The 21,340-nt window shown below is 38.6% G+C and overlaps 1 protein-coding gene across 1 annotated transcript in view; it reads left to right on the forward strand.

Annotated features, from left to right (window-relative positions):
• The window catches only part of Sugct (succinyl-CoA:glutarate-CoA transferase), an 819,151-nt gene that overhangs the window by 115,952 nt on the left and 681,859 nt on the right, over positions 1 to 21,340 (forward strand). The window contains exon 7 of the mRNA XM_052157285.1: positions 14,981 to 15,072. Within this exon, the coding sequence (XP_052013245.1) occupies positions 14,981 to 15,072 (92 nt within the window). The remainder of the gene's footprint in view (positions 1 to 14,980; positions 15,073 to 21,340) is intronic.

Here is a 21,340-nt window from a genome sequence, read left to right on the forward strand (position 1 = left end):
TCTGGAACTCACTCTGTAGACCAGGCTGGCCTTTAAATAGAGATCCACCTATCTCTGCCTTCCAAATGCTGTGATGAAGGGCATGTACCTCCATGCGCAGCCATTAGAGTTACTCCTGATACTCTGGTATCCTTTCTGACTGTAATGATATTCCCCTAACATTGTAGATATTTTTTTTTTCTTGCTAGAGAGTCAGCATTCATTTGAACTAAATCTGGCATTGTAAGTTTAACTTGACTTTATCAGGAGTAAATCTGGTATTGGTTCATGATTTTGTAATCAGTCTGTTACTGCATAAGGCCATGCAACATCAGGCTGAGGGAGAGGCCCTGAGAGACGGCAGAGGAATCATGGCTTAATTCAGGCTGCATGTGGAGGGGAAAACTTCCGAGCTTCTCGCCACTTCATTGCCCTCTTAGCTTAGGGCTAAGTGGAAGCTGCTCTAAATGTCATGTTCACAAAGCAACCCGGCATTGCTTTTCCTTGGCACCATGTTGCAAGTGAATATAAGTATTGATTTAGAAGAAACGGTGTCATTTGTCTCCTCTTCATTTTTCATTCCAGTGTAGTAATTTACACATTGTTTATTTTTGGAGTACCCACAGAAGGATTTTGAGCCTGCACTGAGTCTTCTGATACGAAATATTCTGCCATCATCTGCCTTTAGCCAAGAAGACCATTAAATGCTAATGCAGATTCCTCTTAGCACTTGCTTAGTTGAAACCATGAAGAGGGTATTGGAATAGAGTCATATTTCTTATACTGGTGGGACAGAAACCAGTTTTTATTCTAGAGTCTGGGACTCAGCAGGGATACCAAATATGTGTTAGATTTGCTCTTAGTAATTGCTCATGTACTTAGTACAAATTATTTAAAAAAAAAACAAAGTCAGTTTTCATTTGTATGGTATTGTCATATCTGTATAATATTATTATTGCTAGATTTGGTGCAAACAGCCATAATCATTTTTAACTTAAAAACCTTTTAATCAAATATCATAATTTCTACTTTTTTATTTTTTTATTCAAATGTTCATCATATGCAAAGAAATAGTTCAATAGAATATACTGCTTCAAATAAAAGGAAAAGACCTTATTGGAACTTCTGGGAGATTTAGCATTTGTTTGGTAAATAAGTAGATTAATATGTGATTCATGCCCCAGATATTTAGAGAGCTAGAGGAGGATTGTGGTTTGGGAAGCCACTGCAGTCTTGCTAATATTTCCTGTAGATCAGGGTGAGAAAGAAAATAACATCGTGTGCTTTTGATCTGTTCCAGAGAACAGAGCAGAAGGAAGCTGGTATACTGATGATGCCCAGGGCTTAAGAAGGGTTATATGTGAACAGCTGCAAAGGGACAGAGTCACCAATGTAGAGAACCCTGCCATTAGAAATCTGTAGTGGAGTCAGGGAGATCTTTTAGGCTCGGAATGAAACAACAATTGATCATCAAAGTAGCACCACTGAAAACCTTTGTTTATTTCTGCTCGACCAAGGAAAGGCTAGAATCTGCTTAGCAAAATTGTGTGCCCCGTGGACGATGAGCTCTGTTACTATTGGTCACTAATGGTATTTCCAAAGTGCCACTGTTTTTCTAGGTAGTTGTTAAATCTGCATTAGTGGAATAAAATTATGTGGCTAATTTACTAGAAATGAAACAATTCTCTCCTGGTTCCCATGTAGGATGTTCTTTTCCTTCCTGAAGTTTTCTTTAGGAACTAGACTCGAGCAGCAACTTTAGCCATGTTTCCCTACTCCCTTCATAGCTTTACTCTTGTATTCTCATCAAGTGACACTCCTGTTGGTGCTATAAAGTTCAGAAACAATGAGAGGCATAGTATTTAAAAACCATGCTCGTATGTGTGAATGCATGTATGTGTGTGTGTATATATATGTGTGTGTATATATATGTGTGTGTATATATATATATGTATATATACATATATACATATATATACATATATATATATATATATATATATATATATTGACATAAAGTTTTGCAGTCTATTTTAATAAACATTCAACTACTCTTCTAGCCTACCACCTATCAGAGGTAGTGGAAGAGAACAGTTATTAGAACACTGGGGAAGTAGGCCTGTTTAGAAATATTTCTTAGGGGAAAGTCCAGTCTTTGTTATCAGGATATCAGCAGTCCAGTCCCATAGCAAACACCAAATATGAATCACCAGCTGTCGTCCAGTCCTCTTGGCTGGTTGATATCATGCAAAAACCAGCAGCTGTAGTTCAGTCTTGAAGAAACTGCAGGGTTCACAAACCAGGTGGAGGCAAAAAGCCTCAAAACCCTCTCAGGAACCTCATGAGAAGTTCTTTGGTGATTTTCTGTCTGAAGTCACCTCTAGCAGAGCTCAGCAATGCAATGTAAGGTGAATATATGTGTGTCATTGTGATGAATAGTGAGACAGACCAAAGAAAGCTAGTGCTCCTCTCCCACTGTCTGTGGGGCCATATTTATACTTCTTCATCACATATCCTTTCATATGTCTGCTATAGCAAAACATCATTTCACCTGTGTGCCCCAGAAAAGCATCATTTGACAAAACTGACTTTCTAAAGAAACCAGAAGTTTCCACTTCATATGTGTGTGGTTTTGGTATGCTAGTGCCCCATTATGCATGTTGAGACCAGAGAACAACTTGCAGGACTTGGTTCTCTTCTTCTGCCTTGTGATTCCTGGGACTCAGGGTGCGTATTCAGCCCCTTGCCTTATGAGCTGCTTTACTGTCCCTCCTGTACTATTTTAATGTTGTTAGTCTCTCCAGTCTTACAAGAACTTTAAATCAGATAAATGCAAGTTCTCAGATTAAAGCTGGACAAACAGTTGGTGCTGTGGCCCATGACAGAGTGCTTGCTTATAATACATATAGTGGCATATAATACCACCTTAATATAAACAAACAAACAACTCCCCAAAACAAACAACAAAAATAAAATACTAACAGCAAAACACAATGGCCTTGCCCTTATGTAACCTTGAGGAAGTTATATAAATTTTCTAAGCTGTAAATTTCTCCTCTGAAAACTTTAGTATTGTACGGATTAAATGAATTAATGTATAGGAAGTGCTTGGTGTGGAGAACCATGTTCAGGAAATGGCAGGTCTTTCTCTTTTGTGCTGATACCACCTTCCCTCCTCTCTTTGTCCTCTTTGTCTTCCTCAGAGTGGTAAATTATGGGCATTTTAGATTCCTGTTAGCATTGCTTACAGAGTTATTTATTAAACTCCACATTTGGCTCCACAGGTAGTTTTGCATTATCCTTTTTTTTTTTTCTAGTTTGCTTTCTGTTGTTGTGACAAAACACTCTGCCCAGAAGCAGTGTAGGGGAGGGAAAGGTTTGCTTGACTTACAGTTCCAGGTCACAGTGCATCACTGAGGGAAGTCAGTGTGGAATCCATGGAGGAACACTACTTGTTGACTTGCCTGAAGGCTCATGCTTGGCTAGCTTCCTTACACACTCAGGGACGTCTTCCTGCCCAGGCATGGGGCTACCTCAGTGTGCCAGGCCCTTCCATATCAAATAACAATCAAGAGAACCCCCTACAGATATGCCCACAGGCCAATTTTATCTGGGGCATCTCTTAATTAAGTTTCCTTTGTAAGATGACTCTGGGTTGTCTCAAGTTAAAACTAATTGTAGCATTCTGCATCTATCTCAAGTTGACAGTTAAAATCAAAACTAACTAGAGCATCATCTATCTTCTATCTATCTATCTATCTATCTATCTATCTATCTATCTATCTATCTATCTATCATCTATTTGCCATCTATCAATCTACATGTCATCTGTCTAATCTGTCTAGCCCAGGCTGCTCAAACTTACAGAGATTCACTTGCCTCTACCTACCAAGTACTGGGATTAAAGACATACAATACCGTGTTTATCATGTTATGTTTATCAGCTAGCTTTCTGCTACTAGGAAGAGACTTTTTTTCTGTTATGAAAAATACTTAAAAATGTGGACTCTTAAAGTCACATTTAGTAAATGTATATGGGTCTTTGGTCTACAAGTGCACTACAAGTCTCATGTCTTTGGAGGTCAGAAGAAAGTGTTGGATACCCAGAGCTTTAGTTAAAGATGGTTGTGATCTGCCATGAGGGTTCTGGGACTTGAACCTGGGTCCTCTCAAAGACCAGTAAGTACTCTTAAACACTGAGCCAATTGTTCATCCCTTTCCCCAATATGAATGTCTTAAAGATGGTTCTTGTATCCATTCACCCTATCCTTATTCATTGAATACTTTAACATTTTTTTTGTATTATTTTCTAGGTTTGCCCCACCATGCTAATGTTTGTGCCTTGGTTTTATTGAGTGAAGAAACTAAGATTTCAGTGTTTGATGTGTTTATATGTAACTGCAAGCTTTTAAGGCACATATCAGCTAGTCTTTTTTTTTAAAATTAATTTATTTATTATATATAAGTATACTGTAGCCGTCTTCAGACACACCAGGAGAGGACATCAGATTTCATTACGGATGGTTGTGAGCCACCATGTGGTTGCTGGGATTTGAACTCAGGACCTCTGAAAAAGAGCAGTCAGTGCTCTTTACCTCTGAGCCATCTCTCCAGCCCTCAGCTAGTCTTTACATGAGTTTTATCAGGACCATTACATACCATTGTTCTCCCTTAGTTTTATGTTATTTCTCTGCCCTGAGATTTAATGTCACTGAGAATTTTTGGCAGCAGGGATTATCTAAATCTGCACTGCGAAAAAGTTTTAATTGCTCTTAACTACAGCCTCGGGGATTTTTTTTTATGTGATGCTTTCTTTACTTTTTTTTTTGTTTTGTTTTGTTTTACTTATTTATTAAATAAAGATGCATACTTACCCTTAATTGAGGATTTTTCTCTTGACAATGGATCAAGGGTAAAGGTGGTTCTTATTAAGTTGTTACTCATTTGGACTATGCATTTATCTAGACTTGATTTGAGATGATGTTTAGTCTTGCTTTGTAAATAAGTCTGTACTGAATATTTTTTGTGTTTGTTGCCTAGAATCCTTTCAAGGACTGATGTAGTGCTGCTATTTGGAGTGTGGGAATCTAGCTACGTTATCCAGAAGTTAGCTTATGTGAGAGTCTGGCTCAATTTTTAAATTTTATTTTCTTCTCAATAGCTTATTTTACATTTCTGTCATTTAAGATTTGATATTTCTCTTGAAGATAAAAATGTATAACAATGCTAACTGTCCTCATTTTTTTAAGTGATTTTTTTTATGGTGCACCTATCAAATTATGAGCCGAATTCCTCTTTGAGAAAACAATAAAAATGGAACTAATTACAGATAGTTTTTTAAAATATGGATATGTATCAAAATTCATAGTTGGAGGACAAATTCTATTTCTTTTCTTTATGTCACTGTGGCTTCTAATAAACATTTCTTCCCTTCTTGAATAAGTCTTTTGGGATTTAAAATAATCTGTGCATGTGTGCATAAATGTACTGGCCAGGCCTTAGAACATTGCAGTGAAGGATTTCATTTAGATGATGTTTTAATGACTTCTTGTCATTTTTCCATATTAAGATAATTTTCTTGATACCCAATCACCCTGACTCCTATGAAAATATGTTTTTTTGTTTAAAATTTTTTTATTCGATATATTTTTTATTTACATTTCAAATGTTTTTTAAAGTTTATATGAAGAATATAGCATAAAACACAAACATATGCACAGTTAGTTAACAAGCAGTAAGTTTCTACTATCTACATAGTATGATTATATTTGTTGGAAAAATACATGTACATAAAACAACTGAAAAAAGTGCTTTTAGCATTACAAATTAAGAACAAATATTAAGTCTATGATAAAGGCGGGGTGCATTTCTTGCACCATACAGTCCATCTTTTTGTTTGAATTGGGAGCATATACCTGTTATTATGATGTTTCCCATGTTTTAAATCCTTTTCAATTAACCAATCAATTTTGCTGCTGCTTCTGATAGAAATTGGTTATCTAATTTCAAAGGCTGTTGGGAGAGCAAACCATATTAATCATACTTTTGGTCTTTAAGCCAGGTCTAAATTGTTGGCCTTTCTGATCACAGTTCTGTTCCAAATAATATATAAATTGTTGGTCCTCAAGGAAATACTTTGTAAACAAACTATCACTCATATTCATGAATGTCAACAATGAAATAGCTGCTTATAGGTTCATGGTAAGCAGTGGTGTGACCTTGGGTGAGGACACTTAGCTGTTCACAGCACCATTTTTTCTCATAGTAATTAAAACGGGACAATAAAATTTATTCCATTTAGTTACTGTGAAGTATAAATGAGATGACATATGAAGAATGGGTATGATTTCTTTAAATATACTCTGACCATATTAGTTTTTATTAGTTATTTTATTTATTTACACTTCGAATGTTATCTTCCTTCCCAGTTTCCTCTCCACAAACTCCCTAACCATCTTGCTCCCCCTGCTTCTGTGAAGGATCACCCCCACTCCTACCTCACCACCCTAGCATTTCCCTACATAAGGGCATTGAGTCTCCACAGGAACAATGGCCTCCTGTCCTATTGCTATGTTTGCAGCTAGAGCCATGGGTCCCTCCATGTGTATTCTTTGGTTGGTGGTTTAGTTGATATTGTTGTTCTTCCTATGTGGTTGCAATCCCCCTTCAGCTGCTCTATCATTCCTCTAACTCCTCCATTTGGGTCCCCATGCTCAGTATGTGGCCATAATATGTTTGTTTCTTTCTTTACTTATTTACATCCCAATCACTGCTCCCCTTCCTGTTCCTTCCTCACCTTTACCCCATCTCCTTCTCCTCTGAGAGGGTGAGATCCTCTCCCCGATATACAACCCCCACCCTAGTACATCAATTCTCTGCCAGATTAGGTGCGTCCTCTCCCACTGAGGCCAGACCGGTCATTCATGACGATTGAGTTTCCTGTCTGCTACATATATGCCTGTGGGCCTCGTTCTAACCTGTGTATGTTCTTTGCTTGGTGGCTCAGATTCTGAGAGCTCCCAGGGGTTCAGATTTGTTGACTGTTGTCTTCCTGTGGAGTTCTTATGTAGTTCAGGAGTTCCCACCAGTCCTTCTCCCAGCTCTTCCATAGGTGTCTCTGATTTCCATCTAATGTTTGGCTGTGGGTATCTGCTTCTGTTTCTGTCCACTGGTGGGTATGGCCACTCAGAGGACAGTTATGCCAGGCTTTGGTCTTCAAGCATAACAGAGCATCATTTATAATGTCAGGGATTAGTGTTTGCACATGGGATGGGCTGGCTATTGGCTTGGCAATGCTGTTTTTATAACTCTAACTTGTCTCTGTTTTATGACCTATGTAGTCTTTGAATTGAGTACTCTTAGGTTGCCTTGTAGGTTTGTTGCATTGGAATTCTGCTGAAGTGTTTGCAACAGGAAGAAGGAAGAGAGAAAGAGGCATGTGGATATGACTGTAGAAAGAAAAAAACCTACTAAACTGAAGACATGATTGAGGGAAAAGTTTCAAACAATAGGCTTTCCACAATGTTCATAAGAAAGTTGAGCAAAAAAGCCACAAGACTGTGAAATTCTGGTGCATTTGGCTCTTCATGTCTCACGAAAGAGGCGTGACAAGGCGTGCTCACAAACCAAAGAGCAAAAGCCAGGAAAAAGACTTTTTAGAAAACTATCTCTTGTGTTCGTTTCTGAATCAATCCCTGTAAAGCAGAAAGTGTCTAAGAACAGAGTGCCTGGCTGCTCAGATGGATGCACCCAGACTGGGAACTTAACATCCTAGCACAAGTGGAGAGTTTCCCGCTGATGCCTTCTGACTTGGAGTCTTCCTCATCTCTGGAGTGCACCTTTCCTATCTGTATGCTGAGAACTTTGGCCTGTTCATAATGCTGCCTATTACGGATCTCTCACAGAATGTTTACAAGTAAAATTTATAACTCACATAATTTCCTTTCCAATCAGCTGGACCACCTGAGTTCTATCCCTGGGATCCACATGGTGGCAGGAGAGAGCCAGGACATCTGGTTTCCACAGAATCACTGTGGCAAGCCAGTGTGCAAGTTCTCCATCTCTGTCTCGCTGTCTCTCTATCTCTCTGTCTCTCTGTCTCTATCTCTCTGTCTCTTTCTCTCTATTTCTCTTACACACACGCAAATTTTTTTAAAAATTTTTCTATATTCTTTGTTTACATTCCAAATGATTTCCCCTTTCCTGGTCCCTCCATAAGTCCCATAATCCCTCTTCCCTCCGCCCATTCCCCAATCACCCCCTCCCACTTCTCTGTCCTGGTGCTCCCCTATAATGCTGGATCAAGCCTTTCCAGGATCAGGGCCCTCTTCTTCCTTCTTTTTGGGAATCATTTGATATGTTAATTGACACACACAAATTTAAAGCCTAAATATGCAAGTCACTAATTACATATGAATAAAAATAGTAATTAATGTAATTAAGCATGCAATGTCCATTCAAACTTTTGTCTCTCAAATTTGAAATCCATTACTTCTTTATTTCAGAGCTCCTTTCCAATCTTTCATTTTCATAATCTTTTCTTTTGTCCTGTTATGGTAATTGTGTTTCTGTGGTGTCTCTATTTTTAATAATACATAAACAAATCTTTAAGATTATTCAGACTTTTATTTGACTTTTTTTTTCTTAAGAATATTTAATAGAAAATGATGATTGTTTTTCTAGGTATCACATAATGACTTTTTTGTAAAGTTGGAAGTTATTAATGATTGCCTATGTTTATTATCAATAATGTTTGAGTATCTGTTGATTCAGTAGGAATTGAATAGCTGTGGGTTTTAACTCTGCTATGTTTTCTTTATTGTTGGTAAACTTTTACAAAACAAATCTTTCTGGATTTGCTTGCCATGCAAAAATGAGAACACAAATTTGAATTGTCAGAACCCATGTAAAACTCCGGGCAAGACAGTGTGTATTGGCAACTCCAGTGCTGGGTCATCAGGGTGTATCGAGATAGATAGATTCCTGGTTCTCTGAAACCACCCAGCCTAACCAATTAGTTCCATGTACGACTAGAGAACCTGTTTTGTTTTGTTTTAAAATAAGGTTTAAGTGATTTAGTCTGCCTTCATCTCTGGCCTCCAGATATATTTAGAGCACACACACACACACACACACACACACACACACACTATATCATAAACTACCTGATTATTCTGGGTATAGTTTACTCAGCGAAGGTTAGGTACATGAGTTAACTAAGACATTAAAAATATCAAGTTTATTCATATTTTAACATAAAAGGTGTGTGTATGTGTGTGTGTATGTGTGTAATTACGTGCTATAGCATGCATGAGGAGGACAGAGGGCAATTTTGGAGAGTCAATTCTGGCCTTTTAGCCGTTGAGTTTCTCTTATGATTTATTTCATGTGCGGTCTATTCAAGGCTAGCTGGCCTGTGAACTTTCTGCCTCCCATATCACAGGAGAAATGCTGGGATTACAAATACATACAACCATAGCAGCACTGGCTTCTAGGACTAGAAGTTAAGTCATCAGACTTTCATGAATATACCTGGAGAGCTGTCTTAAGTCTCTATCATCATTTTAACTTTCATGCTATTAAACAACAACAACAAACAAACAACAGCTGAGAAAAGCAAAGTCCAGATATTTATATACATTTGACATGCTTTATTATCCATCGCAAAGTATTTTATTACCTTTAGCTCTTCCAGGTAATAGTCTATTATTAGAATTTTTGCAACTTTTAGAATATTAGTATTAGCCATTTAATTGTATTAACATATTTATATTTTGTTGTTACATTCATTACTGGCACCGGTGTACTCATCTTTGAAATGTTTTTCTTCCTTGTTCTTATGTGGCTACCACTGGTCTGTGTCTTGGAAGGAATTAGATAGCAGAGAGCGAAGACGGGAGTAATGTATAAAGTAGCACCAACAGAGGGCCAGAGGAACTAAACAGCCATCCATGTTTAGAGAACAACTATACTGAATGTAAATTGTTTTGGGGTATGGCAAAAAATACATGGAATGGTGAGTGACTCCATCAATTTCAACAGAAAGAACTCCATCATAAAGAACCCAATGCGTCATGTCAAGGAACATCATTATTTTAGGAATTTTAGTATGAAAAAAATCTTGATCAGATTTTTGGAAGTTCTTTGTATCACATGAAGAGTAAACTGAGTCAGGTGAGCAGTAAATGAGGGTGTAAGAGCTTAGATAGACGTGGGAGATATCTGGCAAGCCAAACTATCAATCAGGAATTATTGACCAGTTGGACATGAACACAGAGTGAAAGACAAGAGTTTAGGGTAACTCAGGTTTCTTGACTGTGTATATGCTGAGATGTGTTTTCCATTAAATGAGGTAGTGACTATAGGAAAATAAGCAACATTGGTTACTGGTGTGTGAGTTTGACTGAATTGGGATATCATTTCTGTTTAGGGCATCAACAGCTTTTAGGATTTTGGACTTTTGGATGGAGATGCCAATGAAAACATAAGTATACATAAACATGTTTGGATTTAAGAACACTGATTTGAGTCCACATTTCCTCTCGGCTACAATACTTTCTATGCTTTATTTTGTCCTCTTTCCTTTTATTACCATCACACTAAAGCTCCACCCTGAATCTCATGGTTACTTAGAATCCTTAAGCTTCCTTTAGGCTGATCTCAGTCAGGAGAACTGTCCTGAGAAATGAGGCACTCTAGGTTTGGAGCAGGAGTATATAAGCATTGGGTACCACTAAGATGCCTAGCCTGATGCAGCAAGTACTGAAATGGGTTCTACGAGCAGATTGTTCAGGTCCATTCATCTGGGGTGTGTGCAGAACCTCTTGTCAGTTTGTCAAAGGGATTTGTGATTCCCCAAATGGTAAGCATTGGAAGTGAGAGTATTGAATTCTGTAAGGTGTCGCAGAGTTACAGAGTGTGAGTGTCTGTTACTGCTGGTTTTTAAGATTGCTGGTGAAGGAGAGAAGGAATACACGGTCAAGGGCAAGGCACTATTCAGAAGAAAAATAAAATAAGGGAAATCAGAAGCATATCTTAGGTTTTTAATTGCAAGTGTTGCTGTGTAGTCAGTGTTCACAGAAGCCACGAGATGGCGAGCTTGTTCCTCATAGTGAAAGGAAGTGGAAGGGCAGGGGAGAGAGGGAGAGGGAGAGGGAGGAAAGGGAAAGAGAAAGGGGGAGGGGAAGTAAGAGGGAGGGAGGGAGAGAGAGAGAGAGAGAGAGAGAGAGAGAGAGAGAGAGAGAGAGAGAGAGAGAGAGAGAGAGAGAAGAGGGAGAAAACAGTGTCTTCCTGCTTCCTACACCCTCTTTAAATTTTTCTTGCCCCCTTAATTTCAACAGAAAGAACTGATGGATTTTTTTCTGTTAACTTTGGATTATAAGCACAGTTGTTTTTGATACAGTAAAGATAAAAATAAAACAACCGCAACCGCTTGTATTTCATATTCAGATAGTTGATTTTTCAACAGATAATTCATTTTCATATTACCAACAGATAAATCTAATTGTCAATACAGTTCTCAAAACTGTTGGTAGTATTAATATCATTTAAAAAGTTAAGTATTACGTGAGAAGACAGAACTTTTTCTGCTTACAAACACATGTATATATACACACATGCATATTACTATTTTCTTTTTTTGAGACAGGGTTTCCCTATTTAGCTGTTCAGGAACTTAGTTGTAGACCAGGATAGCCTCAAACTCACAGAGAATGACCTATCTCTTTGTCTCCCAAATGCTGGGATTAAAGATGTGCATCTCCATACCCAGCTTTACTAAATAATATTATTATTACCACATTCTTCTGTTTAATGAGCAGTTTTATGTTCCAACTGCAAAATTTTTTCCATTTTTAATGGATGTTAGACAATTTATTTTTTATACTTGAGATTTCTATTCTCAATACTTTGACATACCTACCTCAATATATCTTTTCTTATGATATTATAAATATTATATGGGAGAATGTAAACTAATGTATTCTTGGTGTGTTGGCTAATTTATTAATTAATGTATATTTAATGCTCAATATAAAACTCACTTTGCTTTTGCTGTGCAGTCAAATTGAATTTTGAAGTAAATGTGAAATAAATGTTAGTATTATCATTGAAGATCACATGAATTAAATGAATTGTTGAAGATTTAATAGTTGACAGAATCATAATTGGAGTATGGATTTTTTTTCAGCCCTGAAGTTTACTATCTTTTTCATTATGCCTACTATCTCCAGTGAAAGCATTATATATTTATTTACTTGAAACAATTGGAAGTTGCAATTTAAAGTCTAGTGTATTTGCGCTTCACTCATGTTATAAGCTGAACAAAAAGAGAATTTATAACACAAGGCAACCATCATGATGTGCTTTTATTTAGTAACTGATTTTCTCCTCAGCATATTTCTCTAGAAGCTCATTTAGAAGAGTCCATCTAGAGTCGTGCTGATGGCGAGAGACCTGAGTTTGTCTTACCGAGGATCCAGACTCGTGGCTAGATGCACATATTGAGTTCAGTGAAACCTCATCCTTCTTGTGACTCCTGTGGAGCTCAAGGTGGCTCACGGAGCACGTGACCTTCTGTGTGCCGGCAGCTTAGCTCTGCTTCAGAACGCTGCTCTGTGCTGGGAATTACCTGCGGCTTGGCAAACACTGCAGTGAGACTGGCATCCTCGTCTAGTGTACTTACTGATGGACGGACGGACAGACAGACGGACGCAGACTAGCTCACTAACCCCCATTCGATAAAGCCGGCGGAGCTTTCCACCTTCCTGCACGCTGACTTCTGACTTGACTTCTTTTACTAAGATCTCTTCATAGTCCCCTTTTGTCGTTTTTAAAAAAAGTCTAAAGAGTAGTTGTTTAGAAATTATAAGCTTTGTTTTTGAAATTGAGGGAAAACAACTTTTTATTTGGACCAGGACATTCTGGTTTTTCTTTTAAATTGTATTATGTTTCTTCATAACTGTCATAGTAATAGTAGTAGTACTTGGAAGATAGCAGTAGAAACCGTAAGTTAAATATACTGGAAAGATTGTCTATAAATAAATGATAATTGAAATTAGATGGTAGGTTTATTACAAATTCACTCTCGTTTTGCTTCAAAATTTGAATAATAAAACACAAGGAGAAGTATGTGATAAGGGGTGTCGCCCAAGCCTGTCGGGCCACACCTGTGATCCCAGTGCTCAGGGGGAGAGTAAGGTGGGAAGGCTTAGAATTCAAGGTGGGGCCACAGAGCTAGAAAAACCAACAAGCAAAGAGAGAAATACCTTTAAATCTTTAATTATTTTAACAATATCTTAATATTGCTCCATGTTTCGTGTGAGGATTTTAAAATTTCTATTCATCTGAGGATTTTCTTTCTAATAGAGACTATTTTGGTAGCAAACATGTCCTGGTAGGTTAACTGGTAGGTTTATTGATTAGACCATATAAACACATCTTTGCTTCTTTGTTCAGTTTATAGATTGATCATGATAAAAATGATTATTTTGAATAACAAGTATTTATTTTTCTACTAAATGTCATCACACATTATACTAGAGTCTGAGGATACAGCAGTCAGTCAGGGCGAAAATATCCATACAGGTTACATTTCAGCATGGGGGTGACAACTAATCAATAAATCAGTATAGTACACATCTGTGAAGATAAACACTATGAACACAAATAGCATAAAGGGAAAGAAAAATGTGATGTATGCTGCTTTCTATGAATGGCCATTAAGGGAAGTCGTCTTGCTAAGGAGATATTCCATCAGTGGACTGGAGGAAAGGAGGGACTGAAACAGGTGCTCCCCGGGGAAACAATCCCCAGGGCTGAAACAGGTGCTCCCTGGGAAAGCAATCCCCCAGGGCTGAAACAGGTGCTCCCCGGGGAAGCAATCCCCAGGGCTGAAACAGGTGCTCCCCGGGAAAGCAATCCCCAGGAACCCCTTTATACATATTTATAAAGCAGAGTGTTTCAATCGGTATAACAGCCAAACTCTTCAGTTCTTCACTTTCTGAGTAATAAATGGGATTTGGAGTTGGAATCCCACAGCTGATAAAACCTTTAGGATTAAACAGTAAGCACTAAGACAGAAAAAGAGGAGAAAAGATTCCTCGGGTTCTCGATGTTTATTTTCCTTTCCTAATGAAAAAAGTCAGAAAGAAAATATAAAAGGCAGCACCTAAAATGACACTGGTAGGTCATGAAATTGTCTTATATATGACTATTGGGTTTATCCCCTTGAAAATTAAGTGGCTAAGATTGCAGGTACACACTGTACCACCATTCCTAAAATAGGTCCAGCTTTAAAATTCATCATTTATAACTTGTTTGCTTAGTTGAGAAATACACAAACCTAATCTAGGTAACTACGTTTCGCTTCACTTTTGTACTGTCACACAGAGGAAGAGTAGGCAGTGTCTAGTGAGGGCTTGGAATGAGCTAGGTAAATGCTACTGGTGGGGGTCTGCAGGGAGAGCGATCCCCACGGACAGGGCGCTTTTACTCAGCTTGCTCTGAGGGCATGGAGAATATGGGCTAATAGTGAATACATTTCTGACCCCCTTCTTTTTCCTAGACAGGGTTTCTCTGTGTAGCTCTGACTGTTCTGGAACTCACTCTGTAGACTAGACTGCCTTTGAACTCAGAAATGCACCTGCCTCTGCCTCCCAAGTGCTGAGTGAGATTCAAGGGACACTCTACCATGCCTGTCTTATTTTCTGACTTTCAAAGAAAAGCCGGAAATGATGTCTAATATGCTATTCCTGTAATAGTTTTAAATTGTTGCCAACTAAATAAAATCATTTTAAACGTTTTTAAAGGCCAAACAAAACACCCCTGAGGGAAGAATGGGTCAGCAACTCAGAAGGCTTTTGCTTTCCATAGTATATAGTTAATTCTTACTGCTTCCCCCAAGGGCCACACAGATAAAATAGGAAGAGTGCTCCAGTTTTTTCGAGGTGAATGGTTTTAGCACACGCCATGTGGCACTGAATGCTTGTTCTTCTTGTTGCAGGGTATGGCCAGACAGGGCCCATGTCTCACAGAGCAGGTTATGATGCTATTGCTTCTGCTATGTCTGGTCTAATGCACATCACAGGACCTGAGGTAGGTATTGATAGATTATTCCTATTTATTTTTCGTATTTTCCGTAATGTATCTCATCAAGTTAAACTAGAATTAATTTTAGAAAGAAACCAGAGAAAGAGAAATGACTTTTTAAAATTAATTATTTTATTTATTTGCATTCCAGTCCTTGACCCCCTTTTGGTCCCCCCTTCCAAAGTTCCTCATTTTATTCCTCCTCCATCTTGCCTCCAAGAGGGTACTTCCCCCTCACAAGACCTCCCCCTCCCCTGGAGCCTCAAGTCCCTCCGGATTAAGTTTATCTCCCACTGAGGCCAGACCAGGCAGACCTTTGCTCAACATGTGCCAGGAGCCTCAGACCAACCTGTGTATGTCTCCTGGTTGGTGGCTCAGTCTCTGGGAGCTCAGTGGGGTCTGGGGTGGTTGAGATTGCTGGTCTTCCTATGGAGTTGCCCTACCTTTCAGCTTCTTCAATCCTTCCCCTATTTCAAACATTGGGCCCCTGACTTCAGTCCAATGATTGGGTGTGAGTCTCTGCTTTTGTCTCAGTCGGCTGCTGGTAGGGTCTCTCAGAGGAGAGCTGTGCCAGGCTCCTGTCTGTAAGCACACCATAGCATCAGTAATAGTGTCAGGCCTTGGGGTCCCCATGAGATGGATCCAAGGGTGCACCGGTCACTGGGCCGCCTTTCCTCCAGTCCATTCTCCATTTTTGTCCCAGCAGTTCTTTTAGACAGGAACAATTGTGGGTCAGAAATTTTGACTGTGATTTAGTATCCCTGACCCTCCACTTGAGGCCCTGTCTATCTACTGGAGGTGGACTTTTCAAGTTCCCTCTCCCCAGTGTTGAACATTTTGGCTAAGGTCAGCCCCACTGAATCCCGAGAATCTCTCACCTCCTGGGTCTCTGATACTTTTTAGAGGGTTCCCCACCTCCCGCCTCATGAGGCTGCTTGTTTCTGTTCATTCCCTTGGCTCTCTGAGTTTCTTTCCTGTCCACCCATGTCTGATCCTGTTCCCCCTTTCCCCTACCCCTCCCTGCTCACACCCAGGTCACTCCTTCCCTCTGCCTCCAGTAATTATTTCCTTCCCCCTTCTAAGCGGATTGACATCTCCTCACTTGGGCCTTTGTGCTTATTACATTTTCTAGTTCCATTCATTTGCCTGCAAAATTCATGATGCTCTCATTTTTAATAGCTGTATAGTATTTCATTGTGTAAATGAATCACATTTTCTGTATCCATTCTTCTGTGAGGGACATCTAGCTTTTGTGTGTTATAAATAAGACAGCTATAAACATGTGTGGTGGGATATCTTTTGTGTATATGCCCAAGAGTGGTGTAACTGGGTCTTCAGGTAGAAATATTTGCAATTTTCTAATAAACTTACCAGATTGATTTCCAGAATAGTTGTACCACTTTGCAATCCCACCAGCAATGGAGGAGTAGTCCTATTTCTCCACATCCTTGCCAGCATGTGCTGTCACCTGACTTTTTGATCTTAGCTAGTCTAGTGTGAGGTAGAATCTCAGGGTCATTTTGATTTGCATTTCTCTGATCACTAAGGACTTTGAACATTTCTTTAAGTGCTTCTTGCCCATTTGGGAATCTTTGGTTGTGAATTCTGTTTAGCTCTGTACCCCATTTTTAAAATTAGGTTATTTGGTTTTTTTGGAGGTTAAATTCTTGAGTTCTTTGTATTCTGTCCATAGACTGTGGGTTTATTTCTTTCTATTTCATTGATCCGTCTGTGTGTCTCCGTACCAATACCATGCAGGTTTGTTTTTTTTTTTTTATTCGATATATTTTTTATTTACATTTCAAATGATTTCCCCTTTTCTAGCCCCCCACTTCCCGAAAGTCCCATAAGCCCCCTTCTCTCTCCCTGTCCTCCCACCCACCCCTTCCCACTTCCCTGTTCTGGTTTTGCCAAATACTGCTTCACTGAGTCTTTCCAGAACAAGGGGCCACTCCTCCTTTCTTCTTGTACCTCATTTGATGTGTGGATTATGTTTTGGGTATTCCAGTTTTCTAGGTTAATATCCACTTATTAGTGAGTGCATACCATGATTCACCTTTTGAGTCTGGGTTACCTCGCTTAGTATGATGTTCTCTAGCTCCATCCATTTGCCTAAGAATTTCATGAATTCATTGTTTCTAATGGCTGAATAGTACTCCATTGTGTAGATATACCACATTTTTTGCATCCACTCTTCTGTTGAGGGATACCTGGGTTCTTTCCAGCATCTGGCAATTATAAATAAGGCTGCTATGAACATAGTAGAACATGTATCCTTATTACATGGTGGGGAATCCTCTGGGTATATGCCCAGGAGTGGTATAGCAGGATCTTCTGGAAGTGAGGTGCCCAGTTTTCAGAGGAACTGCCAAACTGATTTCCAGAGTGGCTGTACCAATTTGCAACCCCACCAGCAGTGGAGGAGTGTTCCTCTTTCTCCACACCCTCTCCAATACCTGCTGTCTCCTGAATTTTTAATCTTAGCCATTCTGACAGGTGTAAGGTGAAATCTCAGGGTTGTTTTGATTTGCATTTCCCTAATGACTAATGAAGTTGAGCATTTTTTAAGATGCTTCTCTGCCATCCGAAGTTCTTCAGGTGAGAATTCTTTGTTTAACTCTGTACCCCATTTTTTAATAGGGTTGTTTGGTTTTCTGGAGTCTAACTTCTTGAGTTCTTTATATATATTGGTTATTAGCCCTCTATCTGATGTAGGATTGGTGAAGATCTTTTCCCAATTTGTTGGTTGCCGATTTGTCCTCTTGATGGTGTCCTTTGCCTTACAGAAACTTTGTAATTTTATGAGGTCCCATTTGTCAATTCTTGCTCTTAGAGCATACGCTATAAACTTTCTCCCTGTACCGATGTCCTCAAGGGTCTTCCCCAGTTTCTTTTCTATTAGCTTCAGAGTATCTGGCTTTATGTGGAGGTCCTTGATCCATTTGCATTTGAGCTTAGTACAAGGAGACAAGGATGGATCAATTCGCATTCTTCTGCATGCCGACCTCCAGTTGAACCAGCACCATTTGTTGAAAAGGCTATCTTTTTTCCATTGGATGTTTTCAGCCTCTTTGTCGAGGATCAAGTGGCCATAGGTGTGTGGGTTCATTTCTGGATCTTCAATCCTGTTCCATTGATCCTCCTACCATGCAGGTTTTATTACTATTGCTCTGTAGTACAGCTTGAGGTCAGGGATGGTGATTCCCCCAGAAGTTCTTTTGTTGTTGAGAATTGTTTTGACTATTCTGGGTTTTTGTGTTGGAATTTTGGTGGGGATTGCATTGAATCTGTAGATTGCTTTTGGTAAGATGTCCATTTTCACTTTGTTAATTCTACCAGTCCCTGAGTGTGGGAGATCTTTCCACCTTATTAGGTCTTCTTCAGTTTCTTTTTTCAGGGATTTGAAGTTCTTGTTGTATAAATCTTTCACTTTCTCAGTAAGAGTTACACTAAGATATTTTATACTATTGTGGCTATTGTGAAGGGTGTTCTTTATTTCTAATGTTTTTCTCAGCCTGTGTATCATTTATATAATGGAAGGCTACTGATTTGTTTCACATACTTTTATACCTGGCACTTTGCTGAAGATATTTATCACCTCTAGTAGTTCTCTGGTGGAATTTGGGGAGTCGTCTATCTATCTATCTATCTATCTATCTATCTATCTATCTATCTATCTATCTGTCTGTCTGTCTATGCACTATTATATAATATGCACAGAGTGTTACTTTGACTTCTTTCTTTTCAGTTTGTATCCCCTTGATATCCGTTTGTTGTCTAATTGCTCTAGCTAGAACTTTGAGTACTATATTGAATAAATATGGGGAAAATGGGCATCCTTGTCCCAGATTTTAATGGAATTGCTTCTCGTTTCTCTCCATTTAATTTGATGTTGTCTATTGGTTTTCTATATATTGCTTTTACTATGTTTAGGTATGTGCCATGAATTATTGATCTCTCCAGGACTTTTAACATGAAGGGGTATTGTTGATGTGGTTTTTTTCCCCTTGAGTTTGTTTTTATAGTGTATTACGTTGATGGATTTTCATATATTGAACCATCCCTGCATTCCTTGATCATGGTAAATGATGGTCTTGATGTATTCTTGGATTCAGTTTGTGAGAATTTTATTGAGTATTTTTGCATCTATATTAATAAGTGAGATTTGTCTGAAGTTCTCTTTCATTGATCATTCTTTGTGTGGTTTAGGTATCAGAGTAATTGTGGCTTCATAGAATGAATTAGGTAGTGTTCCTGCTGTTTCTATTTTGTGGAATAGTTTGAGAAGTATTAGCTCTTCTTTGAATCTGGTGGAATACTGCACCAAAACCATCTGGCCCTGGGCTTATTTAGAATGGCAGGTGTTTGATGACTATTTCTACTTCCTTAGGGTTTATGGACTATTTAGATAGTTTATCTGATCTTGATTTAACTTTGGTACATGGTTTCTGTCTAAAGAACCATCCATTTCGTTTAGATTTTTAAGAGTATTGACTTTTGTAGTAGGTTCTGATGATATTTTTTTTTATTCGATATAATTTATTTACATTTCAAATGATTTCCCCTTTTCTAGCCCCCCCCCACTCCCCGAAAGCCCCGTAAGCCCCCTTCTCTTCCCCTGTCCTCCCTCCCACCCCTTCCCAGTTCCCCGTTCTGGTTTTGCCAAATACTGTTTCACTGAGTCTTTCCAGAACCAGGGACCACTCCTGCTTTCTTCTTGTATCTCATTTGATGCGTGGATTATGTTTTGGGTATTCCAGTTTTCTAGGTTAATAACCACTTATTAGTGAGTGCATACCATGATTCACCTTTTGAGTCTGGGTTACCTCACTTAGTATGATGTTCTCTAGCTCCATCCATTTGCCTAAGAATTTCATGAATTCATTGTTTCTAATGGCTGAATAGTACTCCATTGTGTAGGTATACCACATTTTTTGTATCCACTCTTCTGTTGAGGGATACCTGGGTTCTTTCCAGCATCTGGCAATTATAAATAGGGCTGCTATGAACATAGTAGAGCATGTATCCTTATTACATGGTGGGGAATCCTCTGGGTATATGCCCAGGAGTGGTATAGCAGGATCTTCTGGAAGTGAGGTGCCCAGTTTTCGGAGGAACCGCCAGACTGATTTCCAGAGTGGTTGTACCAATTTGCAACCCCACCAGCAGTGGAGGAGTGTTCCTCTTTCTCTGCACCCTCTCCAACACCTGCTGTCTCCTGAATTTTTAATCTTAGCCATTCTGACTGGTGTAAGATGAAATCTTAGGGTTGTTTTGATTTGCATTTCCCTAATGACTAATGAAGTTGAGCATTTTTTAAGATGCTTCTCCGCCATCCGAAGTTCTTCAGGTGAGAATTCTTTGTTTAAGTCTGTACCCCATTTTTTAATAGGGTTGTTCGGTTTTCTGGAGTCTAACTTCTTGAGTTCTTTATATATATTGGATATTAGCCCTCTATCTGATGTAGGATTGGTGAAGATCTTTTCCCAATTTGTTGGTTGCCGAGGTTCTGATGATATTTTGAATTTCCTCAAGTTCTGTTGTTGTTCTCTCTCTTCTCATTTCTGATTTCGTTAATTTGAAATACTGTTCTTGTGCCCTTTAGTTAGCTAGGGGTTTGTCTATCTTGTTGATTTTCTTAAAGAACCAGCTCTTGGTTTTGCTGAATCTGTATCATTCTTTTTGTTTCTAACTGGTTGATTTTAACCCTGAGTTTGGCTATTTCCTGTGGTCTACTCCTGTTGGGTGTGTTTGCTTCTTTCTGTTCTAGGGCTTTCAGGAGTAATGTTAAGTTGATTGTATGGGATCTCTCCAATTTCCTTATGAAGGCACTTAGTGCTATTGAATTTCCCCTTATCACTGCTTTCATTGGACCATTTGTTTGGAAATTTTTTTCCCATCCATTTATTCCTAGGTAGTGTCTGTCTTTGTCACTGAAATGCATTTCCTGTATGTAACAAAATGTTGGGTCCTGTTTATGTATCCAGTTGTATATATTAATTTCATAAGATACATAAACACAACCCATTGAATCTGTTAAGTGTTGTTTGCGTGTATTTGATTTCAGAGCTCATAACTTGGTATTGAATAACTAATTAGGAGGTTTATTCTCAAGAATAACTATTTCTCACCCTTTCAGCAGTCATTAATTGTGTGTAGATTTTTTTCCCTTTTCTTCCCAAGGGAATATTTTTTTTTCCAGTAAAACTTTTTAAATTTCTTTTAATTTTTAATTTAATTTTATTTATTCATTGTTTTTTACACTCCTGGTTTT

Source organism: Apodemus sylvaticus, chromosome 14 (assembly GCF_947179515.1).
Source record: "Apodemus sylvaticus chromosome 14, mApoSyl1.1, whole genome shotgun sequence".
In the NCBI taxonomy this organism is placed as follows: domain Eukaryota; kingdom Metazoa; phylum Chordata; class Mammalia; order Rodentia; family Muridae; genus Apodemus; species Apodemus sylvaticus.